General features: G+C 44.2%; 1 protein-coding gene across 1 annotated transcript in view; it reads right to left on the bottom strand.

The window, feature by feature from the left end:
• Positions 1-25,670, bottom strand: part of LOC107045299 (Down syndrome cell adhesion molecule-like protein Dscam2) — a 29,960-nt gene extending 4,290 nt beyond the window's left edge. Inside the window, exons 1-3 of the mRNA XM_015267513.1 lie at positions 25,051-25,670; positions 23,259-23,410; positions 10,195-10,464 (exon numbers count right to left, since the gene is read on the bottom strand). Coding sequence (XP_015122999.1) covers positions 10,195-10,464; positions 23,259-23,410; positions 25,051-25,670 — 1,042 coding nt within the window. The remainder of the gene's footprint in view (positions 1-10,194; positions 10,465-23,258; positions 23,411-25,050) is intronic.
• Between the last annotated feature and the right edge of the window lie 615 nt (positions 25,671-26,285).

The raw sequence follows: 26,285 nt of genomic DNA, 5'->3' as shown, positions 1-26,285 counted from the left end.
ACCTCCCCCGCCCCCTCTATAGATCCGCAGAACTGGGCTGCCGAGTTATCCCCAAAGAACCTCCACGATCTCCCCTTGACCATACCCCCCATTAACCACCCCCCCTCTCTCCTTCACCCTTAGAAATACCCTGAGAGCTCCACTATAGAGATACGCCCCAAAAAACTCCCGAGATCTCCCCTCGCCCATACCCTCTATTGACCCCCCCCCTCCCTTAAAAGACCCAGAGGGCTGTCCTGGGACCTGACCCCCAAGATCTCCCCTCGACCATGGCCTCCATTAATCCCCTTTTGAAAGAACCCGATAGCTCTCCTGGTAAGTTAACCCTAAGAAATCACCGAGATCTCCCATTGATCCTCTTCAAAACACCCAATTCACGTTCAGACGCTTTTCCTCACTCCGTCAACAAAATAACCCTCCAATCAATGAATTATCACAAATTCCAACATCAATGTTTCAATTTCTTCCCAACCCTACTTGTCGCTCACTTCAATCACCTATTTGGAGCCAACTTCTGATAATAGCCGTTTTCGGAAATGAAGTCTCCGGCCTTAGTGATAACATACAGAATGGCTTTGTGAGGGCTAGGCTTGATGAAATCTATTTCTACAGCAGCTACGCTCCACCGAGCCTTGCTACTGATAAGTTCACAGATTGCCTGGATAGACTGAGTCAGGATGCGTAGCAGCACTTTCCCGTGGCAATAGCCGTGAACTTCAACGCTTGGGCAGTCGACTGGGGGAGTAAGGAGATGAACACCAGAGGGCAAGCTGTACTGGAAGCCGTGTCAGCGTTGGATGTTGTTCTGATGAAAAGCGGCGATGAACACACTTTTATGAGGAGAGAGACGAGCTCGATTGTAGACCCTACCTTAGAGAGCAGCACCCTTGCAAAGGGGAACTGCTCATGGAGAGTAGCGGATGTCTACACAGCAACTAATCACCCTGCGATACTCTGGGAGGTGCGTACTCGCCAGAGTCACTATGACGCCTAAGAAGACCAACTGCATTGGCTGGAGAGTGAGCAGTTTCGTTCCTAGCTCTTATTCGATAGCACTGGACGACCGCCCGATCAGTGGCAGCAATGCTACTGAAAAGGCAGATAACATCATGAAGAGACTGACAGAAGCCTGCGATGCCACCATGTCCAGGAAGCGTACCACACACCTGCATCCACCGGTGTATTGGTGGCATGACACGATCGCCGTCCTACGGAATCAGTGTAGCGCAGCCAGAAGATTATCTCAGCGTGGCCGTAAGAAGCCAAACTTTGAGGAGTTGGAAATGCAATATAAGAAAGCACGCCGGAAACTCAACAAAGTGATCAAAAACAATAAGAAGCAATCCTGGAGTGAGCTCCTTAATGAGGTGGAAGGTAATCCATGGGGGAGACCGTATAAGGTGGTGATGATGCGACTCAAATGTCAACCAATGTCAGCGCCTACGTGCCCCGTGATAATAGAGAGAATTGTCACGGTGTTGTTCCCGCAACAACCAGAGCTTCACTGGACTAGCGAACAGGAAAAAGAGATAATGGTCCCACTAATCACCAAAGAAGAATTGATGGAAGCCTGCAACAGAGTGGGTAACACCAAGGCGTCTGGTTTTGATGGAATTCCCAGTATCGTATTGAATCAGCTATTCATGCGATTCCAAATCTGTTCTTGGACGTCTACAACGAGTGCTTAACAGAGGGCACCTTCCCGGGCATGTGGAAGCAACAGAGGCTTGTGCTTCTCCGCAAGGAAAAGAAGTCACCGGACAAACCCTCATCATATCGTCGACTCTACATGCTAGACACGTCAGGAAAAATCTTGGAGCGCATCATGCACTAAAGGATAGAAGAAGCAGTAGAGCCACTACTGGCTGGTAACCACTATGGCTTCCGGCGAGGTCGCTGCACTCTAGACGCCATTGACTTTGTAGTTAACACCCCCAAGGAGGTGATTTCGACCACACGATGGAAAGGAGATACGAAGAAGTATTGTTTAGTGGCGACACTGGACATAAAGAACGCCTTCAACTCAGCTAAATGAGATTGCATTATGAAGGCTTTGTCGAGAATGACAGTACCAGGATACTTCCGGAGGAAGTAGCTAGCCACTTCACTGACAGAGTCCTCAAGTACGACACGGAGATCGGTCCTAAAGAGTACGGAGTCAATGGAGGAGTTGCTCAAGGTTCGGTGTTGGGACCCCTATTGTGGAATATCATGTACGATGGATTGCTGAAACTAGCACTGCCAGGAGGGGCGAGATTCGTGCCATTTGCAGACGACGTAGCTGCAGTCATTGTGGCGAAACACTTGGAGGAGATCCACTTCATATTCGACATGACCTTCGAGAAGATCCGTCGATGGATGTATGCAGTTGGCCTGAAGCTGGCAGAATACAAGACGGAGGCCGTACTCGTCACCAGCAGAAAGCAGGTAGAGACGATCACCCTGCGAGTCGGGGATCATGAACTCACGTCCCAACCGTACCTGCGGTACCTAGCGGTAATGATTGATAACCGACCCAATTTTAAGTAAGAAGCAGAGCACATAGGAATCAAGGCATCTGCAGTCAGAACCGTCCTAGACCGTCTCATGCCCAACGGGGGAGGCCCGAAGCAGAGAAGAAGAGCCCTACTGTCATCAGTGGTCACGTCAGTCCTCACATATGGCATTGCTATCTGGGCTGACGCACTACAGAGGCAGGAATCACGGCGAAAAGTGGGACCCGTCGACCGGCTGAGTGCCCTTAGAGTTACCAGCATATATCGCACAGTGTCTGAGGATGCGATGTGTGTCATCGCCGGGATGCTGCTCATTGAAGTGTTAGCCGAAGAACGAAGATCACTTTACCGGCGGAAAGGATCACTGAGCTCAGAAGATTTAAGAACGGAGGAGAGGTGTAACAGGTGTAACATTCATCAATGGCAGTTGCTGTGGGACGCCTCAACCAAAAGACGGTGGACTCATCGCCTAATTCCACAGGTGGACGCCTGGGTAGATAGAAACCATGGACAGGTCAACTACTACTTGACACAGATGCTTACAGAACATGGGTGCTTCCGGGAATATCTCCATAAATTCAAACATGAGGATTCCCCGGAGTTCCTGACCTGCATAGGAGTGGATGAGGATGCGGAGCACGTGTTTTTCACATGCCCACGCGTCAGCGAGATCTGGAGTACCGGGGAGTCTACACTGGGAAGGCGGGTGTTGCCTGAGAATGTGATGGATGCTTTGCTGTCATCACAGGCGGCCTGGGACGCAATGAGTAGCTTCGCGGCCAGCGTTATGAAGGAGCTTAGAAAGCAGGAACGCAAGTGCAGAGCTGCAGAATAGCTGAGGAATTCATTGGAACCTCCTACCCACACACAACATCTCAGTGGGGCAGGGGGACGTACATTGAATGAAGTCATGGTGGAAGAGCAAACAGCTGAGACCTCCCTCGCGCAGTAATACTTAACGGTGGTATCGCGAGGGAAAGTAAGGTCGACGAATCTCCGGGGTCAAGTGGTTTAGTGGGTGAGGGCCCCACACAGGGTGTGGCAGTAACCGCCATTTTACTGTCTACTATCGTGCGGTTAGGTACATTTGCTCCAAGACCTCGGAAGAAAAAAAATGAACATACACACACACACACATGTGGTCATGATGTCCTGATAGTAACATCATGAGGCAGAAACCCGACTCTAACAGCGCATGGGGGTGTTCTCACTGGGCCAACTTGCTGACCCAGTGGACTGCAGCCAAGTAATCTAACTCCCGCTGACCAAAAGAAGTGTACAGGGTGGGCTCCCTATAATAGCCTACAATGTAAAAATACCACGTTGAACGTAATGACAATAAACAAGATTTGCATGTGGGCATCCTTGAATAGGTAAATCCCGCCATCAGTTCCGATCGCGTGCAAACTCCGGTGGCTGATGCTGGCTTCATGGATTGTGAGACGATCAAATCATTACTAGAAACCCACCAATCGACGTATATGTGGTTGACCACTTGGCCCAGAATGCTACAAGTGGAATACAAAAAGGACAAAGCAATGTACTGGTGAGGAAACAAAAGATGTGCAATCACCATAGGAAGCTGCTTATCGTCATGGAAAGACATCTGGAAGGCAAGACAAATGTGACGCTTTTATTTGTCAAGAATATCTGCGAATCATTTAAAAGGATGCTGCACGAGGAACTCTCGAAAACGACGCAGGTCGTGGGACATAACCAATCGATAACGAATAGGATTGCGCAGAACTTATCATCACTAGCTAGGAGGGGTTCGAGAAAAGCCCCACGGGAAATCAAGGAGCGCAAAAATCGAAAAACGCTCAGGCCGAAGTCGAGGAGGATTCGGACGAAGCGATAGAAGCGGATCCCGGCCTCAGCAGAAGCAAACGGAGACAAAATGATGAGAAACCGAGATGTCTCCACCGAGGGCCAACACAATGAACAACCGCAACAGAGCGTGGCAGCTGGTCGAGGCGAGGAAAAAAGTGAAAAAGAGAAAGAGGTGGCCTGTGAAATAGAGGGAGCGACACACCTTCGCAAATGCGCTGATAATCCGTGCAAAAGAAGAGAAGAGCTCAACACACACTGGTGGCAAGCAATACACATTGATGACCAATGTCCTCAAAGAGGAAGCAGACGTTGTGAATACGATGCAGGAAGTCGACTTTGAAATCAAGGATATCGAGCAGATGGCCACCAAAGAGGAAGTTGCAGATTCGCTCAGGAAAGCAGTTCGGGAAGATAGGATAGCAGTGGATGCGGTTGTCGGCGCCAAGCGTACCGTGAAACCCAGATCGCCGCTTTTAGACTTCCTGCGACAAGCACAAAAAAAGTCATTAGCGTGGGAGGGAAGATCCGCATTGGAGGGGTCAAATGCCGCGTCAAAGAGGTTAGAAGACCCTTAAGTGCTTCAAATGTTGGCACTTTGGACATATTCCTTCGAAGTGCAAGAGCGAGATCGACCGGTCCAAGCACTGCATCAAATGCGCTGAAGATAGTCACATGATGAAGATATGCAAGAAAAACCTTCGTTGCGCCCTCTGCATCAAGAAAGTTGAGGGAAAAGACTGTGGCCACATAGCTGACAACAGTCAGTGTGCTGCTTATAAGTATTGATGAGAATCCTGATACAAACATTGACAGGCATTGATGAAAATCCTGCATCAACACTTCAATTTCTGCGAGGCCGCATACGAGTTACACATACAGAAAACTCTGTACGCAACCTTGGGTCTCAGATCTAACGAAAAAAGCGGTCATCTGGTCTTGCAGTAATTTCTGGTTCCAGGACGTCGTTGATAGAACTGAGAAGGGCTTCGTGAGAGCTAAGCTGAAGAACATCCACTTCTATCGAGATAGGCGGTAGCGTATCGGCCAAGAAAAGTTTTAACCGACTGAGCAAAACATCAGGTTTGACCGACTGAGCAAAACATCAGGTCGAGAGTACCGCGTAACTATACACGACAGAACTTCCCCCTCCACTACCTCTAAATGATTTACATTCGGTATAATGAAAACCGGACGACAAATCGGGAAAGTGTCGTTAGTTACATTATATAAATCGCCTATGAGCTTTTCAACGATGTAACTATGGTATTTTTTGGATTAACAGTAAAAAAGATAAGCGCAACGAGTTGATATTCACATTCTCGCGATTCACATTATAAAGTGTGAGAATCAAATTGTAACGTTGGCAGCGCCGGTCTAACTGAGCTTCATATCCAACGTTGAAGTATTGCCACCAGTTCGTTTGAATGTGGGTTGTGATGTTGTTATGGAGAACCACAGAAAATGTTCTTCTTCACGTTAAATCACTTATTAGAATGAAAGGGAAAATCGACTCGGTGTTCTATTTTGTTTTCTCTCGTCGAAAATTCGAATTTCATCCCGCCATATCTATATTCATATGCGGACCTCGGACATAAAGGTAGTTCATGCACTCTTTGTGAGGTTATCGGTTTATGTTTGGAATGTGACAAAAGAGAGATGTGTCGAAAATAGTGTGTGATCAAGTATTAAATGTCCGTGAATAGTTAAATTCGAAAAGAAAATATTTATTTTTCTCCGAGTGTAACAGAAAATGTTTTCATTCCGTGGAAAAAAATTCACTAAATTAAGTGACAGTGAAATGCGAACAATTTTGTGATTATTTAGGAAAAATTAGTAGGAGACGGTGGGATTAAATGGACACTTTGAACCCTTTCCATTATGTTGATGTCTTATTGAAGTGTTGACGAAATAGATTTTTTTTTAAAAATTGAAGTACAGTCAGCCCCTTTGTAATAAGCTTAGACTGAGCTCAATCGATAAATTCCTTGGTTATAAATATTGAAACAAGAAGTCAGAAGAGTCCATTCCACCTAATGTTTCCCTACTATTTTTAAAAACAAAAAAAAACAGATGTTTTCAAGAAGAATTTTTTGTGAACATTTTGTTCGACTATTTCTATAAGGAAATCAATTCGTCCCTCCACAAAATACAACCCATATAGGAATCATCAGAGCAAAAATTGAACGAGGAACCAAATCAAGTCAGAAAATTATTAATAGATGATTAAAATTGGAAATTCGGTGGAGAGAATAAATCTGGAATCTGTTTATTTCCCATCAAATGTTGATTCAAAAAATGTTATGAACAATGAATCAGTTAAATTGAATTGAAAAGAACAAATTTCACCGGATGTAAAAACAGTCCTTGCTTATTTTGAAAAAAATAATGAAATCTGTCTAAAAACACAAGAACAAATGTTTTTGTAAACAAACTGGGCCAAGAAAAAGTGTTGTTTGATTCCTACTGGAAAGTCGAAGTTTTTGAAAAATACATATAAATAAAAAAGGAAGCCAAGTTAGGAATTTTGAATAAATGGTGATAGTGCACATTGAGGTTTCTATAAGAAAAATAGTTCTCGATGGAATAAGTATTCTAAAAAAATTCTCCATGAAATAAAAAATCAGTAGGAGCAGGACCAACGTTCTTGGCGCGGACTTTTTCAATTCACTGTCTGTATCAATCTATTCCTCCATTCTTTGATCCGCGCTAAGGACGTTGGTCCTGCTCCTACTGATTTTTTATTTCATGGAGAATTTTTTCAGAATACTTATTCCATTGAGAACTATTTTTCTTAAAGAAACCTGAATGGGCACTATCTCCATTTATTCGAAATTCCTAACTTGGCTTCCTTTTTTATTTCTATGTATTTTTCAAAAACTTCGATTTCCCAGTAGGAATCAAACAAAACTTTTTCTTGGCCCAGTTTTTTTACAAAAACATACCTGGTATACTCCGCCTGATTTGACTCTCGATGAGTTCACCGATTGCCTCGATGGACTGGAAGACTGATGGACTAGATGTACTGTCTCAAGGACGCGAAGAAGCACTTTCTCGTCGCTGCCGCGGGAGCATTCGACGCCTGTGCAATGGAGTGAGGGAGGCAAGAAGATTAATGCAAGGATTCGAGCCCTGCCTGAGACGATGTCTTGTTTGGATACTGTTCTATTAAACAGCGGGAGAAAACCATCCCATGTGAAGAGTGAGAACAACTTCATCGCAGACCTCACATTCATTAGCGGCAGTCTAAGGAGAGTGAAAAATTTCTGGACGGTGACCCATCCCTATAACTACAGCGATCATCGGTTCATTTTCTACTGAATCGGTACGGAAGAAAACAATCTTCCTTGGATGGAAGACCAATATTTTTGACACAGAGCTATTTCGAGAAGCTCTGGATGACAAATCGATTGGAAAGGGCAGCGTGACAGAAATCGTATATGCGGTGATGCGATGGGTTACCAGGGTTTGTGACTCCACTATGCCCCGGAATCGATGCATCGACCGGCGTCCGCCAATATGTTGGTGGAATGACATTGTGGCCTCTCTCCGTAAGGAGTGCATCCGGACGGGGAGGCTGAACCAGCGTGGCAGAAAGAAGCCAAACTTCAAAGAATTGGAGGCGAATCACAAGATAGCACCGCGGCGGTTAGTCAAGGCCATCAAGTAGAACCAGGACCAAAGCTGGGATGAGCTTCTGGAAGAAATCGAATATGATCCGTGAGGAATCGGCCCATGCCGGCTGAAGATTCAACTCATGCCTCCGATCACATGTCCACAGTTATTGGGCAAGATCATTACGGAGCTGTTCCCGCAGCAACCCGACAGTGATCATCAGATTGAGCAAGATACGAAGGAAGCTGTTCAGTTTGGGACAGCCAAGGAATTGAAAACAGCATACGCGAAAGTGGAAAACACGAAGACCCCAGGGTAGGACGGGATCCCCAACGTCGCACTTAAAACAGCGATCAATGCAGTGGCAGAAATGTTTCTGCACATGTACAACACGTGTCTTCAGAAGGGTCTCTCCGCTGCAAAGTGGAAACAGCAAGAGTTGGTGCTTCTCCCTAAGGGGAAAAAACCGTCTGACGAAACATCATCCTATCGTCCGCTCTGCCTGCTTGACACGGCCGGAAAATTTTTGGCACAGATTATGCACGGCAGGATCGAGGACATATCTGAAAGAACCATCAGACAAGCAGTTCGGTTTCCACAACGGCCCTCGACGATCGACGCCATTGACTTTGTGGTCAGAATCGCGCGGAACACGATTGCTGGCGAAAGATGGAAGGCAGAGACAATCAGTACTATCTGGTGGCAACGCTGGACATTAAACACGCTTTCAATTCTTCCAGGTGGGACCGCATCATGGTAGCCTCAACAGAGAGGAATATCCCAGGATATCTATCGAGAATGGTTGGCGACTACTTCACCGACAGTGTCCTGAAGTACGATACAGAGAAAGGCCCTCACAAGCATCGGGTAACGTGGGGAGTGCCTGATGACTCAGTACTTGGGCCTCTCCTTTGGAATATCATGTATGATGGGCTTCTCAAACTCGTGCTGCCAAAATCAGTGACGCCGGTAGCTTTCGCTGATGATGCCGCGCTCGTCATCGCTGCGAAATACCTAGAGGACATCGACAATCTCTTCGACGTGGTATTCACGAAGATTCTTCAGTGAATAGACTCAGTTGGTCTTGTGGAACAGAAGACGGACGTGGTGTTGATCATCAGCGGGAAAAAGCTCGAGACCATCACCCTGCGATCCGGCGAGCATGTAATCACTTCCCAGACGTTCAGTCGGTATTTAGGAGTAATGATTGACTCACGCCTTAGTTTCAAGCAGCAAGGGGACCATGCTGGTAAGAAGGCCTCTGCAGTCGGGGCGCTCCTATCACGACTTATGCGCAACGTATGTGGCTCGAAACAGAAGAGGAAAGCGCTCCTGTCATACGACGTCACATCGGTTCTCATGTATAGCATTTCCTACTGGGCCGACAAGTTAAAGCACCCACAGAGGTAATGCTTTCATCAGAGACAGTGTGGGAGACAACGAGAACCTTTGCGAAAGAAGTCCCCAAAGTCCTTCGTCACGACGAAGAGGAGAGGTGCGAAAAGGAGAAGGAAGGAAAGAACCAAAACTCGCCCACTTCATCTAGGTGAGGATGGGAGAGTACGGGAGACTCCTCAGACAAAGGAAGAACTACAGCTGATATCTGCCCCTTACGAAGCAATGCTAAGCGGCGGTCCCACGGGCGATTTCCAAAGGCCAGGTTTAGAGGGGTCAGTTTTTTAGTCGGTTGTGGTCACGAGTATTCTACCCGAGCCAATTGAACCAGAACTCCTAGCGGCTAGTGGTCTGTTGCCACCGAATAAACTGACCGACCCTTGCACTCTATGCGTAAATTGCATTTTTCCCCATGGCAGAAACCACACACACGCGGTCAAAAATGGCTAGGAATCATCTTACGTAATATATAGACAGCCCCTTACATAAATTTTTATGACAAATGCAATATCAAAGTGCTGTATCTTTATGACATCCTCATCTGAACAGATTCATACCTGGTGCAATTCACCGAAAACTTTAGTTGAACACTTCGAGAAACGTAAGAAATTTCATAAAATTTCGTATCTAAAAAACGCATCTTTATTCCGTTGATTTTATTGATGATCAAACATTACTATTGAATTATTTCATAAACGGTGTTCATCAGATATTTGAAACTTCCTGGATTAATTCGAAATATTCAAAACCTAGAATATAAACCTTAATTTTTTCAGGATTTTCTTGGTATTTTCGGACCTCCACCCAATACCTGTTAAAGAGAAAATAAGAAAAAAAATTTTAATGCCTGAGTGCCACTCACTGCTGACTGTGAGTTTTATGTCTCGACTGGCAGTTTCTCCGGTACTGGCCCTCACAGTGCACGTGTAGGTTCCTGCATCATCTGGATCGACAGTAGTGATTGTCAGATAGCCCTCATTATCAACACGATGACGCATGTCTAATGGTAGTTCCATGCCACCTCTTGACCATTTCACTGATGTTATTGGGTAACCAGAGTAAGGGCATGCGATCGTGGTATCTACCCCAGCAATTGCTCGAACAGGGCCTATTGAACGAATGTAGGGAGGTCCTGAAATTATAAATTCTTCAAGGTGATTCATAATGGTGGATCCCGTTGCATATCAGTCGAGTCTGACATTTATCCTCGTTACGGATTTATCTTAAAAGTGATGAGTGATTTTAGGAAAAATTCTTACGGTACGTTTTTGATAGATCATCCCTAATGATTCACACCACAGTTGGAACTCTGTGATTTTTCCACAAACACAGACTTAGTTAACGGAAACCCGCAGTTAAGGTTAGGTGCCGAATGTCGGACGATCTGTTCAACAATCGAATTGAAAACTCTGGAATGTAGGCTGTGTCGAGAGTTAATCCCAAAATTGTTATTACATTATTTAAATGACCATTGACCACCTTCTCAAGACGGAAATTTGACCCTAGAACAGGGACGACCATCAATCTTTCTATTCATCAATATTAGAAGAATTCCCGACCTATATTGATTTAAGTTTGAATATACTCATCGAAATTTCAAAATAGTAACATAATTGATACTCAAAATGTTCTATTAAGGAAATAATACTAAATTACATAAAAGGGATTTTTGACTAATCAAATAATCTTCAATCTTCCTAACTATATTATTGATTAATGAAATAGTTCGGTATTCGGATATTCAAGTTGATGATTACATGCATAATTGGAAATTTAAGTGTAATATTAACGAATTGGCGACTTCAAAATTTAACGGTACTTAGAATTTATGAATATGGCTAGCCCTGCTCTAGAGTCACATTGACGATATTATAATCCACCTTTTCCCGACTTCCATTTGTTGAACAGTATTTGCAACTTGTTGAGGGATCAAATTGACATCTTTGGGATCCAGAGTGTGCCGAGAATTGATTCAAGGGTTATCATAGCATTATTCAGAGAAGCCATGGCTTCTCCCTTAGCCGGGAAGTTAACTTTATGATAACTTTGACAATTGAGATACGCGGCAGCGTATCGACCAAGAAAAGTTTTGACTTCGACTGTACAAATCATCAAGTCAAGCGTACCGTGTATCTATACACCACGGAGCTTCCCCTTCCACTGCCTCTAATGAATCTCTATTTAATATCATGAGACCGAGAAGATGAATCGAGAAGCTGTCCTGAGTGGGATCATATGAATTATCCATGAGCTTTTTAGTGGGGCGAACGTAATATAATTTCGACTAACAATGAAGGAGATACGCGCATAGGAACGGGTTAATATTCATATTCTCGTAATTCAGGTTGTAAAGCGTTCTAATCAAGTTACAACGTTAGCAGCGCTCATCTGAACCTCTTATTTAACGTCGAAGTGTTGCCATGGATGCATGCAAAACTTAGGTGCTCATGTTATGCAGAATCACGGGAAATATTTTCCCATTTTTGGAATGATTTATTAGATTAACACTAAAACCCAATACTGCGTTTTATCTCCATTTTGTCGCCGAAAATTGCAATTTTTTCTGGGCATATATCTATTTGTATCTCGGAGATATATTTAATTTGTGAGGTTATGATTTATGTTTGGTATAATAATAGATATGTTTATAAAAACTTCGATCACGTAGAAATTTTGTTCAGCTGTTTCTGAAAGGAAATCAATGCATTTCAAAAGAATGCAATTCACATGGAAAATCAAAGAAAAATTCAATGGAAGAAACAAACGAAGAAGGGAAATATTGAATAAATAATTAAAAGTCGGTGGAAATGATGAATCTGGAGTAGAACTGTTTGGTCTATTTCGATTTTTAATTGGAAAGATGTTCTATCATGTGAAAAGTAAATGAATTGGATTGGATGGAAAATTGAAACATCTACAGGATATAAAAACGATTCCTGGCTTATTTTGAAAAAAAAATGAAATCTCGCTCAAAAAACAAAAACGAACGTTTTGGTAAGAAAAACTGTGCCAAGAAAAAGTTTTGTTTGATTCTTAGTGGGAAGTAAATTTTTTTTTAAATACAAAGAAATGAAAAAAGCCAAGTCAAGAATATCAAATGAATAGTCATAGTGCACAATCCGATTTTTATAAGAAAAATAGTTTCGAATCGAAGAAGGATTTTGAAAAATTCTCCATGAAATAATAAAATAGTAGAAGGAGAACACGTATTCGTGGCGCGGAGGTTATTTTCTATTTTTTTTTGTCCAAATTCCTTACGACATAAAAAATTACTATCCGGATGACCAACGTTCTTACCGCAGAGTTTGTCAACTGTACGATCGCAGTAGGATATAATCCTCCATTTCCTCATCCGCTCCAAGATCCTCCGTTTACTAATTTTTTATTTCATATAGAATTTTTGAAAATTCTTATCCGATTTAAAACTATTTTTCTCATAGAAATCTGATGGTGAACTATGACTATTCATTCGACATTCCCGACTTAGGTTTCTTTTTCATTTGTTTCTGAGTTTCAAAAATTTCTACTTGCCGCTAAGAATCAAATAAAATTTTTAATTGGCGTAGTTTTTTTACAGAATCATTTGCTTTTGTTTTTTTAAGGTGTTATATTCCCACCCCTACCCGCCTTCACATTTATTTAACAACGTTGACAACTTCTTCGGCAATCAAATTGAAAAATTTGGGACCACGACTATGCTGAGAGTTGATCACAAGGTTGTCATAATATTGTCCAGAAGGCCCTTGACATCTCAGCTATATAAGGATTTGACCCTAGATTAGAAATTAACCGTGGAATGACTTTGACAATTTTAGAATCTTCCCATCCACGGTTTCCATTCATTCAATAACTGTTATGACCAAAGACGTGAGCGGTCAAAGGACATACTACGTAATGGAGTGATTTGGAACTTTGAAGAATATCTTATGAAGTGCGGTTTTAATTTATTTTTAATTCATGACCGATTCAACTATGTAGAAAAATTGTAAGGGAAATTTTCTCGTGATGAGGTGGGAAGGGGAATTATGAGAAAACTACCAAGAACAAATAAAAGAAATCTCTCTCTCTCCGTCTCTCTCCCTCTCCCTCCCTCTCTCTCCCTCTCTCCCTCCCTCTCTCTCCCTCTCTCTGTCCCTCTCTCTCTCCCTCTCTCTCTCCCTCTCTCTCTCCCCTCCCTGTCTCTCTCTGGGGGGGCGCTGCGAATGCTCATTTTAACAAGTTGACCGTTACTTTCTGCTTATTTTTTCGTAATTTTTGTGAACTTTCACAAATCCTCTTCCGCTGTTTCCTGTTCTCTCTGATTCTGGACCCATCTGGCTGCATGCTGAGGTATTAGATTACACTTTTTTATCAGGTATCTCCAAGTAATTTCTCTTGCATTCTCTGCCCATCAAATTTGGAGGTTAAGCGGCTCAGTTCGGGTGGTGAGGTGAGGGTATACCTCCTCGTTCTCAGTCTCGGCAGCTCTGCAGTCAAGACAACTAGTTCCATCTGTGGGTGATATCCAGCGGCTTATTCCATGAGAATGTACTCAGAGTACCGGCCGATTCAGCAGTTCCCGTCACTCCAGCTTCCCCTAAGACTCGACGAACCCGAAGACTCACTACTTCCAACACCCCAAAATCGTCTGGCAGGCGCCCGACAGCGGTCTCCCACATGTACCGCAGTCAAGAATCCTCCCTCCACAGACATTTTGAGAAAAGGAAGAAGTAAAAAATTTGATGATTCTGAGCCTCAAAGTGATTCAAGCGTCCAAGAAACTGACCTACCACCCCCCAAGTTCAACAGATGTGACCACCCACTCCCTCCCCCGTATCTCTTCTGTTTCTCACTTCTGCTTTGCCTTCCTCCCTATCCCCTGATCACCCTACTCTGCCCACAGAGTCCTGCCCTCCATCCCTTCCTATAAAAAATAAAAAAAAAGAAATTCTAAGAGAATTAGAATTTAGAGAGAGAAAATTTCCGCTTCACCCAGCCGAGAATCTAACCCGGATCTCCCAGATACGCGCCGGGCACTCTTACCGACTAAGCTACCGAGAACCACAGAAATTCACTCTCAAATTCACCTCAAACACCGCCTAACCTCCTTTAGGCATTGAAAAATAGCCGACTCTGTTTAACCCTTTCCCCATAGCCTGAAACCCCTGCCATCTACCTCCCGCAGCAAGCCTACGATAGAGGAAAACTCCTCTTCACCTATCGTCATGGATGACCTCAAGGAACTTATGTGCGGACTCAACGACAAACTGGTGAAAATGCAAGAGAGCAACGATTCCCACTGCGAAGGCACCATGACAAAAATTTCCGAGATCAGCACAAAGATCGATAAGGTGGATGAAAATGTGGACAGCCTCAGAAATGTAGTCAATCGCCATAAGGCCGAATCCGATGCAAGTATTCCATCCTTGAGGAAGATGGTCGTTGAATTTGGGCATAGGCTGGATGCAGGAGAGATTGCTGTTTCCGCGGAAACAACTGCCACATTAATTGACTTGAAAAAGGATGTCGAGGAACTCAAGCCCAAGTCCTCCCTACCTCCTCCTCCTGCCAATGACTCCCTCAGCGCAAATTTGGAGGTGATTCAGCAGACCATCAAACGTAACAACATAGTGATCAGAGGACTTGAGCTCAACCCTAGAAACGCATTTCAAGAGACACGTACCAATTTATATCGTCTACTCTTCAAACACCGGGTACGATTATTGATGTTCGTTATCGTCGTTTTCCCAACCAGAAGTCCGGCATTATAACTATCACTCTTGATTCTTGGGACACCAAACAAAAGATTCTCTCTGTCAAAGTCAGGTACCATAGCCAGGTGGCTGATGGAGTTACGTTTATCTGGGATAAATCCAAATGACAGCTAGTCAGCTCATCCAGGTCTATCCTACCTAAAGCTACCCCTACTAATGGTGCTGTTTCAGGTCACATCGCGCAGACCCATCTGGTTCCAGGAGCCATCCGTGCCCAATCACTGACCAAGGACATCCCGCCGAGATCATCTTCTGGAATCTCCATGGTTTCAGGAACGTCGGCGATGACCCAATATTAGAGACTGCCTGTGCCGCTTGTGCCTCGGAGACCTGGCTCACTTTCATCCCATCAAGCTCTCCAGCCTATTTATCTGACTTTCAGAGCTTTTGGTCCCCTGCCACAAAAACTGAGCTCAGAGATAAAGGCAGAGCGAGTAATGGTCTGGTAATCTTTGCTAAAAAGGACTACAAATCCACTTTATTAGCATCCTCTCCCTGGTGGCTGGCAGTGGAGGCTGTTATCAATAGACAATATATTATCGTAATCTCAGTTTATTTTGCGCCAAAGGTTGAGGTTGTTGGACTACTATCGCAACTTGGATTACTGATTGAGGACCTGACAGAGAGATTCCCGCACATTCCACTGGTCATTGGAGGCGACTTTAACTGTAGAGTCGGCACAGCTTACCCTCTCCCCGCTGAACTTGCACAGGGCTTCAACTTGGAAGCAGCGATGGTTTCTCTTGATAACCAGACTACGAAGAGAGGTACCAAGCTCCTGGATTTCATGCTCAACCAGGGATTCATCCTCGTAAACGGCAGATCTGCCAGTGATAGGCCAGCAAAATGGACTTACCTCAAGGAGTCCTCAAAGAGTGTAATTGATCTTGTGTGGACTAGATTTACGGACATCTGCCTCATTAGCGATCTCTCAATTCTCCAGGCTCCTACAAGATCTGGCCATTTCCCCGTCTGCGTCTCGCTCAATACTGTACAATCCCTTACTCTTTCCTCTCCTAACCTATTACTCCCTCCAATTCTCCCTGATACCCCCCAGGCTCGCCTTAAGTGGCAGAGTTCGTCGCAGGAAACGTACTCCAACCACATGCTAGCCCAAGGCTTCGCCATGCGCGATCTGCCGGTGTCCTCCCCTGACTCCATGTATTTACTGATAAGAGATATCATTAATGAAGCTGCTAACTTTGCTGGTATGCTTCCTACAGCGCCACCCCATAGGACAGCTTTCTCAAAAACTCCTGCTACTGAGAAGAAAGCCTGATTCGACAGTCCCTGCAGAGCCCTTAAAAAAGCCAACAGAATCTCAACCAAAAACAATCATAGCTTGACCGAGGCGCTGATCCGACAGGACTGCACAACCGCCTACGCCAAGTGCCTCAGGAATAAAGAGGCGGAATTTATTCAACTGACCAAGGCGTGTTTCAATGACATCAAGCGTCCCAGTGAGTTGTGGCGAGTGCTAAAGTTTTTCTGCTGCAAGCCTGCATGTTCACCTTCAGTCTCTCTTGGCATCTGGAACGAGTTCTACGAGAGGATATATCCACCCAGGCCTGCCCTCACCCTCATCATCTATGAGAACTCCGACTTTGAGCTCGATGGGGCTATCACGGCCTCTGAATTGAAGAACACCCTGAAGAAGCTCAAGTCTGGTAAATCCCCTGGCTCTGACGGGATTTCCAATGAGTTCTTCCAACTGCTTCCACTGGATTGGTTCCAGTTTCCTCTCAGGCTATTCAATCAGTTACTCTCAAGTGAAACTCTCCCGAAACAGTGGACTAAAATCATACTCACGATCATCCACAAGAAAGGAGATAAGGAGGATCCCTCCAACTACAGGGGAATTGCACTCGTGAACAACCTCCCCAAAATTTTCACTTCAATACTTAGATTCAGACTGGAACGTTGATCTGAACGAGAGCAAATTTTACCTGACTGTCGTAATTAAAAATTCGTGAGTAAGGTTTAATTACTTTCTATTATTAATTTTTGTTGGGAACACTTCCGTGAAATAAAATTCAATCCCTTCCGCTTTCTTTATTTAATAAAACTTACCCCTTCAAGTAATCATCATCATAAAAAGAGCATCATCCAAACATGATTTTGAAGATAAAAGAATCAAGGTTATCATCTTGGATTTCATCGAAGATGAAAGTCCAAGGCTATTGACTAGAGGCTATTGACCTGAGACAGATACTAAGGACACCCCTGAGGGCATTTACCTGGAGATACTATCTAAGGGCCATCTTCTAATTCATCGAATTTCTATACATTTGAGATTTAATTACAGCTACACTGATTCAATTTAAATTGATCAATATTATTTCCATTGTTTTTTTCTGTGGATTTCCGGATCAAAGGAATTCTTTTATTTGCCACTATCTCCTTAAAGAATTCAGGATCGATTTCTTCGGATTGATTGCAATTATATTCGGATTGATTTCAATTAGGTTCCGAGCTCTTTTAGAGCCTTTTAATATCGGATTTGACGTCTCATCTCCCTCGGCTTTCTATTGGTCCTTGGAAGGGCCGAGAGTTCTGACCGAACTGCGAGTTCAGCTTATCGAGTCCGACTGTGCTAGAGCATCGTCTTCCTCCTTCTATTTGCTACCGATCCCGAGGATTATGTCAGGACTTCCTGCCAGTTACTTGAGGCAGAGGGTGCCGATCATCATCATTTACGGCATTCCTCGACGGCGGTGAGTCTGCTCCTGAGTGGTTGATGGAGGGGAGGACTGTGCTGATCCCGAAGAAGGGAGACATGACTGACCTGGCGAATTATCGGCCGATCACGTGGCTGAATACCCTTTATAAGCTCTTCACCGGTATCTTGAATGTACGTATCCTCCGTGACATACAGCCAGTGTGGTAGCAGATTCACGAACAACGAGGAGTGAAGAGGGGACTGTCAGGTTGCAAGGAAGGTTTACTGGTCGATCGCTACGTATTGCGCGTTTCGTTGCAGTACCATTGCAACCTGTCAGTGGCTTGGGTCGACTATCGCAAGGCATTTGATAGCACAAGCCATGAGCTCATTTTTATGCTTCTCGAATGCCTTGCGGTAGAAGACAACATAGTGAGATGCATTAAAGATCTTGCGCCGCTCTGGAAGACGCGCTTCACTATAACATCTGGTGAGGAGAAGCTGACTTCAGGGTTGGTGCAATTCAGGAGAGAAGTTTGCCAGGGGGACACCCTGAGTCCTCTTCTGTTCTGCATCTCACTAATGCCGCTCTCTGTTGCGCTACGTTGTATTGGGGGATATCAAGCTGAAAAACCCGGCGATAGGAGGCACCAGGTTAGCCATGTATTTTACATGGATGATCTGGAGTTATTCGCCTCAGGAGAACGACAGCTCAAGGTTCTGCTTGACGTTGTCGCAGTGTATTCACGTGCAGTTGGCATGAGATTTGAGTTGGATAAGTGTGCCGTTATCCATCTAAAGAGGGGCTAAGTCAGTGACGAGATGGGTGATCATCAGATTGTGGATACAAGCGTCATACATCATCTTGGCGCCGAAGAGTCATATCGATATCTTGGCTTCAATCAGCGTTCCGTAGTGGACGCTGAGCCAGTCAAGGAGACTCTTTGCGGAGAATACCGGCGGCGGCTGCGGAAAGTGTCGAAATCCGAACTTTGCGGGAAGAATAAAGTCGCTGCGTCGAACATGATCGCTGTCTCGGTGCTTTTCTACTCCTTTTGAGTTCTCAAATGGAGTAGAGGTGAACTGAAGCAGCTGCACAGAGATACCCGCAAACTGATGAATATCCACAGAAACTTCCACCCACGCTCTTCGAGTCCGTGATTATATTTTCCGCGGGAGAGTGGAGGACGAGGATTCCTCAGTGTGGAGGTTCCACATGGTCGCGCAACCTCCGAGGAGGAGGCTCCGAGGAGAGTCTAGTCCTCGGTTTAGCTTGTGACGTTATGAATGGTTTGGATCCGCACTTGGAGTTCGTGCATGATCGTGAGCAGCTTGGGGTTCAAGCCTTTCTATATAAGGCAGCATATACCGCAGCGGCGTCCCTCGGTTTGGAATTTCATCGTGGCTGAGATGGTCAGTTGGCTGGTGATTCATTAGCCATCATGGCCAAATCTCGGCGTAGAGCGACCATCAAGGCGGGGGAGCAGTCCACTTTGTTCCACCAGCACGTTGATAGGCCCATGCATAGCGTATTCTTCCGCCATGTGGAAAAGCAGGGTCTCTCTGTCCAGCTGATATTCTCTTTCTTGAAGTTAGCTGGCTTGATGTCCGAAACTGAGGGTTTCATTTGCGCCTGCCATGATGGTGTGGTAAACACCCTAGTCTATCGAAGTCGTGTTATGAGGTAGCAAGTCCCAGACATTCGATGGCGGGCTTGCGAGCAGTCCCAGGAAACTCTGATGCATCTTTTATCGGCTTGCCCGAAATATGCCATCACGACTTATATCCATCGAAATAATGCGGCTTTGAGAGTGTCGTATTCCATCTGCGGCACTCTTATCGGATAGACAGAACATTCCTGCTGTATGCTCCAGGAGATATTGAGTCCGTTGTCGTGAGCGAGAGGTGGAAGATTTACTGGGACTTCTCGTTCGCGAACTGTCAGGCCAATCGTTGCGACAAAACCTGACATCGTCCTCTTCGATTTTGATGACAAAATCATCTATGTCATTGAGTTCTCAGCTCCGGCTGAGAGCAACATCACAGTGAAATAAGAGGAGAAACGGCTCAAATACCAATCACTCCTGTTTGAGCGACGTCAAATAAACAGAGGATATAAAGTGAAGCTGGTTGTGCTTATCATTGGCTCTCTTGGGGGAATGAAAGAGTCATTAATATCTGCGCTCAAAACCATCCCGGCCTGTAGGCGTCAAGCCTTCAGTTTGGCTGACCAGATGCAGAAGGCAGTCATCCTCCGGTCCCTCCGTCTCCTTAGGCAGCATGATTCTAGACTGCAATAGAGCTCACCCTCTGGTTAGAGGGAGCACTATTGCAGAGCGATTAGGAAATGTTTGCATCGCTTAGGAGCCCTCGGAACCCTCGAGGATCGTTCAGCGATCTCATTTACGAGTGAAATAAAATAATAATAATAATAATGATAATAATAATAATAACGATGAACGGCTTGGATCCTCTCTTGGAGTTTGTGCACGATTATGAGCTTCATGGGATTCAGGCCTTTCTCTACAAGGCGGCGGATACCGCAGCTGAGGCTCTCGAGTTGGAGTTTCGTCGTGGCCGAGGTGGTCAGCTGGCTAGTCATTCATTGGCCAGCATGACTAAATCTCGGCGAAGAGCGACCATCAAGGAGGCGGAACAGTCCACCTTGCTTCGTCTACACGTTGACAGGCCCATGCATGACGTGTTCTTTTGTCATGTGGAAGAACAGGGCTTGTCCGCCCAGCTGACTTTCTCATTTTTGAAGTCGGCTGGTTTGATGTCTGAAACCGAGGGCTTCATTTGCGCGTGTCAAGATGGCGTGATAAACACCTTGGTCTATAGGAGCCGTGTTATGGGGTTGCAAATCCCGGATGTTATGTGTCGGGCTTGCAAACAGTCCCCGGAAACTCTGATGCATCTTTTGTCGGCTTGTCCGACATATGCCGTGACGAGTTATATTCACCGTCATAACGCGGCTTTGAGAGTGTTGTAGTACCATCTGCGGCACTCTTATGGGATAGACCGGACGCCGATTCTGCCTTATGCTCCAGGAGATATTGAGTCCGTTGTCTTAAATGAGAGGTGTAAGATTTACTGGGACTTCTCGTTTACGACTATCAGGCCCGTCGCTGCGACGAAGCCTGATATCGTCCTCTTCGACTTTGAAGACAAAGTCATCTACGTGATTCAGTTCTCGGCGCCAGCCGAGAGCAATATATCTGCGAAGGAAGAGGAGAAACGGCTCAAATACCAGCTGCTCCTGTTTGAGCTGCGTCAGTTGAACCGCAGGTTTAGGGTCAAGCTGATCGTCCTGATCATTGACTCTGTTGGCCGCATGAAACAGTCTTTTGTATCTGCCCTTGAGGTGATTCCAGCCTGCAGGCGCAATGCCTTGATACTGCCTGGCCAGATGCAAAAGGCTGTCATTCTTGGGTCCCTTCGACTGCTTAGGCATCATGATTCTGGACTGCAGTAGTGCTCACCCTCTGGTTGGAGGGAGCGCTACTGCAGAGCGATTAGGACTTGTTTGTATCGCTTAGCTTGCTGGGTGGTCTTAGAGGTGAAGTCGGAGCCCTCGAGGGTCATCCAGGGATCTCATTCACGAGGAAAAAAAAAAAAAAAATAATAATAATAAACTTACTAATTACATCCCATCTGCTGCAGCAGATACCGCAGCGGCGTCCCTTGGTTTGGACTTCGTCGTGGCTGAGATGGTCAGTTGGCTGGTGATTCATTAGCTTCCATGGCCAAATCTCGGCGTAGAGCGACCATCAAAGCGGCGTAACAGTCCAACTTGTTCCGACAGCACGTTGATAGGCCCATGCATGGCGTATTCTTCCGCCATGTGGAGGAGCAGGGTCTCTCCGTCCAGTTGACATTCCCTTTTTTGAAGTCAGCTGGCTTGATGTTCGAAACTGAGGATTTCATTTGCGCCTACCAGGATGGTGTGATAAACACCCTAGTCTATCGAAGTCGTGTTATGGGGTTGCAAGTTACGGACATTCGATGTCGGGCTTGCAAGCGGTCCCCCGAAACTCTGATGCATCTTTTATCGGCTTGCCCGACATATGCCATCACGAGTTATATCCATCGACATAATGCGGCTTTGAGAGTGCTGTATTTCCGTCGGCGGCACTCTTATGGGATAGACAGAACACTACTGCTGCCGTATGCGCCAGGAGATATTGAGTCCGTTGTCGTGAACGAGAGGTGTAAGATTTACTGGAACTTCTCGTTCGCGACTGTCAGGCCAGTCGTTGCGACGAAACCTGCCATCGTCCTCTTCGATTTTGATGACAAAATCATCTATGTCATTGAGTTCTCAGCTCCGACTGAGAGCAACATCACAGTTAAAGAAGAGGCGAAACGGTTCAAATACCAATCACTCCTGTTTGAGCTACGTCAAATAAACAGAGGATTTAAGGTAAAGTTGGTTGTCCTTATCATTGGCTCTCTTGGGGGAATGAAGGAGTCATTCATATCTGCGCTCAAAACCATCGCGACCTGTAGGCGTCAAGCCTTCAATTTGGCTGGCCAGATGCAGAAGGCAGTCATCCTCGGGTCCCTTCGTCTACTTAGGCAGCATGATTCTGGATTGCAATAGAGCTCACCCTCTGGTTAGAGGGAGCACTGTTGCCGAGCGATAAGGAAGTGTTTGCATCGCTTAGCTTGCTGGACGGTCTTCGAGGTGAAGTCGGAATCCTCGAGGATCGTTCAGCGATCTCATTTGCGAGTAAAAAAAAAATAATAATAATAGTGACACCTCGGAAAGTGACTTAAGTTATCAGATACTAAAAATTAAGGTATTATCTATCGCGTCGGCGACCGTGCTAAGGCCATCAAATTCCTCAGGTGTTATCAAGATATGCGGGAGCGAATCGAGCAAGTCGTGCCTGATAACCTGACAAAAACGACGAGAGCTACCAAGTATATATATAGTACAACATTGCTATGGCAATGGTATGGTATGGTATTGGTATTGTATATTCAATTGTCAACAATTGAATGAACAACTCTGGGTTAATCCGTGCATCCAGATTTCGTTCGACATTGGGCATCTAATTTCAAATGTGGGTTTCCACCAAGTACGTCTGGGCGTGTGGGAAAATCTGGACAAGACAAGGCTGGGTGTGAGCCATCAGGGATAAGATTCACAATAAAAAATTTATCCTGACAGTTTCTCCTGAAGTCGCTCATCTTCGTTTCTCATCTTCTCCTACTTCTAATCAATCTGTTGTTTATTTTATGAGTTGAATTTAAAGGTAAATAGATAATTTCCGTTAGTAAACTTCAATTATATTTTCTCAGATAGTATAACTTTTTGAAATATGAAACTTATTGTAAAATCACATTTAAGAAAAAATTGACAATCCCAATATTCCCAATTAGTAAAATTAAAAAACAATAATTTCTTTGATTTTACTATTGAAAATTTTCTGAACACGTGTCAACAACATAAACCCTGATACCTAAACCAGTTTAATAAACAACCCCAGTAGGTGAGTGGAATTTTACCATAAATATTCAAGCGAGCTTTGTGGTCAACTGTCGCTAGGGTGTTTCGAGCTACACAAGCGTAGAGACCTCCATCCTCTGCATCAGCTGAGGTGATATTCAAGTGGCTTATTACGTCGCCTGATTGATCGACATATTGACCTATTGCATACCTGAAAGGAAATGACACATTTTATGGTAATGGAAATTTCTTTTTTATGTAGCATTTTCATTATCTGTGTTCTGAATCATTTTACGGAAAATATCAGCAAACCTTACTGGTAAAAATTGCCTTGGCTACAAAGAAAGGTTTGATGATTTGTAATCCAAAAGTATTCATTTCAAAAAAATTTTTTCCTCTCGGAATTTCGACCAATAGAATCAATGGCTTGGGGGAGGTACATGGTTTCATTGACCATTTTTTATTCATCTTGGCGCCTATAGCAACCAAGAATATTCGTAAACGAATCTAGCAGTCGAAGTTCGAAGGGAAAAATAATTAGCTATAATAACACATAAAAACTTAAAAATTATCGAGTAATTTCTCAAAGTTTCGTTGTGACTAAATGAAGAATTCTAGTTCTCCAGATCGAAAACCAATGAGAGCGCAGTGTGAGTAATTTTTCTGGAAAATTTTACGAAATGGCAGCTCGTGCTTAGGAATGAATCCCAGTATTATCTTCATGCTTTCGTGTATCCTCATTTGTTTGCAATAAAGTGATCGGGAAATTATTTACGAACTTATTGTTCATAGAATCATTTGTAGAAAAATGTCGGGGTCTTCTAGATTATATGGCATCTATACGTCATATTGATCCATAGCACACGTTTGGCATTTAACATTAGGACTCAAGGAGTCAATAAGTGTTTTGACTCGAGGAGTCAATAAGTGTTTTGACTCGAGGAGTCAATAGGAAGTGTTACAGAAAAAATATATCATGTGTAATAATATCACCGCAGAGGCTATCTGAGGGAATTTGTGAATTCCAATCCATCAAACACTCGATCAATTATTCACAAGATTTCTGACATTTCCCATATTACACGGCACAGACGAACACCGTTGAGTAAACCTATTGCATTTTTACCGAAAGGTCCAAGAGTCAATTCGAAGAATCAAGCATAAATAAGCCCTTAAAGAAATCAAAGTCAATGATTCTGATGAAATAATTCGATACTCCGCTGAACCTGAACAGCTCGCTGTGCAGTATAAAATTCTCAAATAGTCAAATTTGATGGAATTTCAGCAGTTGTCCTCTATTTAATGGTTCACCCATACCGTGTGAACATTTTATAGATTGACTATCGTTGCGTGAGAGGAAATCTCACTCATGCCTGGCGACTAGTTAGATAAATAAATGCTCATGGAAAGAAAATGATAAACATCCGTCCTGCCAAGATCTTCATATAATTAAATCTAGACGTTTCCGAACACAAAATGGCTTAACCTTTATACTTGGTGCTCATCCTCGACTCATATTTTTCACTTTTATGTTCAACATTTTTATGTGATATTCATGCTATCCGACTTATAAAATAACATCTATATAGCATCCATATAATTATTTGAATTCCGAACTGAATGGTGCCTATGGCGATTTTTAAAGTTTATCACAAATTTCAACATTTCTGATGCCTTTGTGATCAATTATCAAATCCACAAGGTCAAGTCAAAAACTTTAATTTTCGAAGAATGCCTAATCCTGAGTATTTTGCAGAATGAAGAAAGCCTCGATGCAAAAAACTCCACTTACGATTATTTACACATGTTTAAGCCTAGTATTATTATAATAACAAGCAAGTAATCACATACCTATGACTATGAGCGAGTTCGCTCAGGGACTCTCCATCCAATAACCACGTGAAGGATGGTGGTGGTGAGCCAGTTGCCGAGCACCTTAATGAAACCGGTGGTCCAGGCCTGAGGGCCTGTTCAATGAACGTGTACTGCAGCTCTGGTACAGTATCACCTAATTTAAGTTCAGCAGTTGCTTGAGCATTTTCTTTGTCACTTCTGACTAAACACTGGTACATTCCCTTATCTCTTCTGCCAACTGAACCAACGACGAGAACTAGGGGTACCGGTAACCGAATCCTGGTTTCTTGGGCTGTTAGAACCGGGATGCCATCATGCAGCCACTCGACACTCTCAATTGGGTACCCCTCAACAGTGCAATTCATCGTAGCTGACTCACCAGAATTTACTACTTGAATTCTTGGCTGGATTCGGGCGTTTAGCTTTGAGGTGACCGAGAGATGCGTCTCCGCTCGCTCTTCTCCGTACTGATTCGTTGCGTGACACACGTATCTTCCAGCATCTTGGCCGTCAACACGTTTTATTTGCAGAAGGTCTCCCCAGAATTGGATCTTATTGGATGCTTCCACTGAGATTGAGTGGCCTGCGCAGACGAGTTGATCATTTGAGTTGGTCATTCGAGAATATTTCGAGGAAGAAATGATTTTTTTCCTTGAGTTTACAGAATTTTTCACCAAAGAGGTCACGCGACGAATTTTGGATAATCTACGTCACGGGTTTGGAAAGTTTCAATACGAATATTCTGGTTTCGGGAGTAATCATTACTTTTGTAATATTTTAAGCTCTAATTACAATTATACCGTCAATTTTTTAATCGAGATTTTTCATTTTTTGATTACCAGGGGTGACCAAAAAATGTGATATCCGGGGGGTCTCATAGACGGGGGGATTTTATTGAATGGTGGTTTTATCAATGGGGAGAGGGTTTTATATAAGGGGGTCTAAGTGCGGAACAGGGCATAAAAAGGGTGGATTTATATGAGTGGTCATATATATTATTTACCGAAAAAATGGGCGGGAGAGGGGAGCATTGTGTATTGAAAATTAGTGCGGGCGGGAAGGAGGGGGGGCATTGAGAATTAACAACCCAAAAATTGAGTCGGTTTGTTTTTCAAAAATATCTCCAAAACTAACGGAGATGGCGAATTTTTACTGAAAATTTAGGGGGAAGGCGAGTGGTTGTGTTTTGAGAATTCACAACCACTGGGTGAGCTAATTAGTTTATGGAGACG

The sequence above is a fragment of the Diachasma alloeum genome, unplaced genomic scaffold (genome assembly GCF_001412515.2).
Source record: "Diachasma alloeum isolate Michigan unplaced genomic scaffold, Dall2.0 Dall_scaffold_00913, whole genome shotgun sequence".
In the NCBI taxonomy this organism is placed as follows: Eukaryota; Metazoa; Arthropoda; class Insecta; order Hymenoptera; family Braconidae; genus Diachasma; species Diachasma alloeum.
Note: the sequence above shows the minus strand (reverse complement) of the source record. Positions and strands in the feature narration are given on the sequence as shown.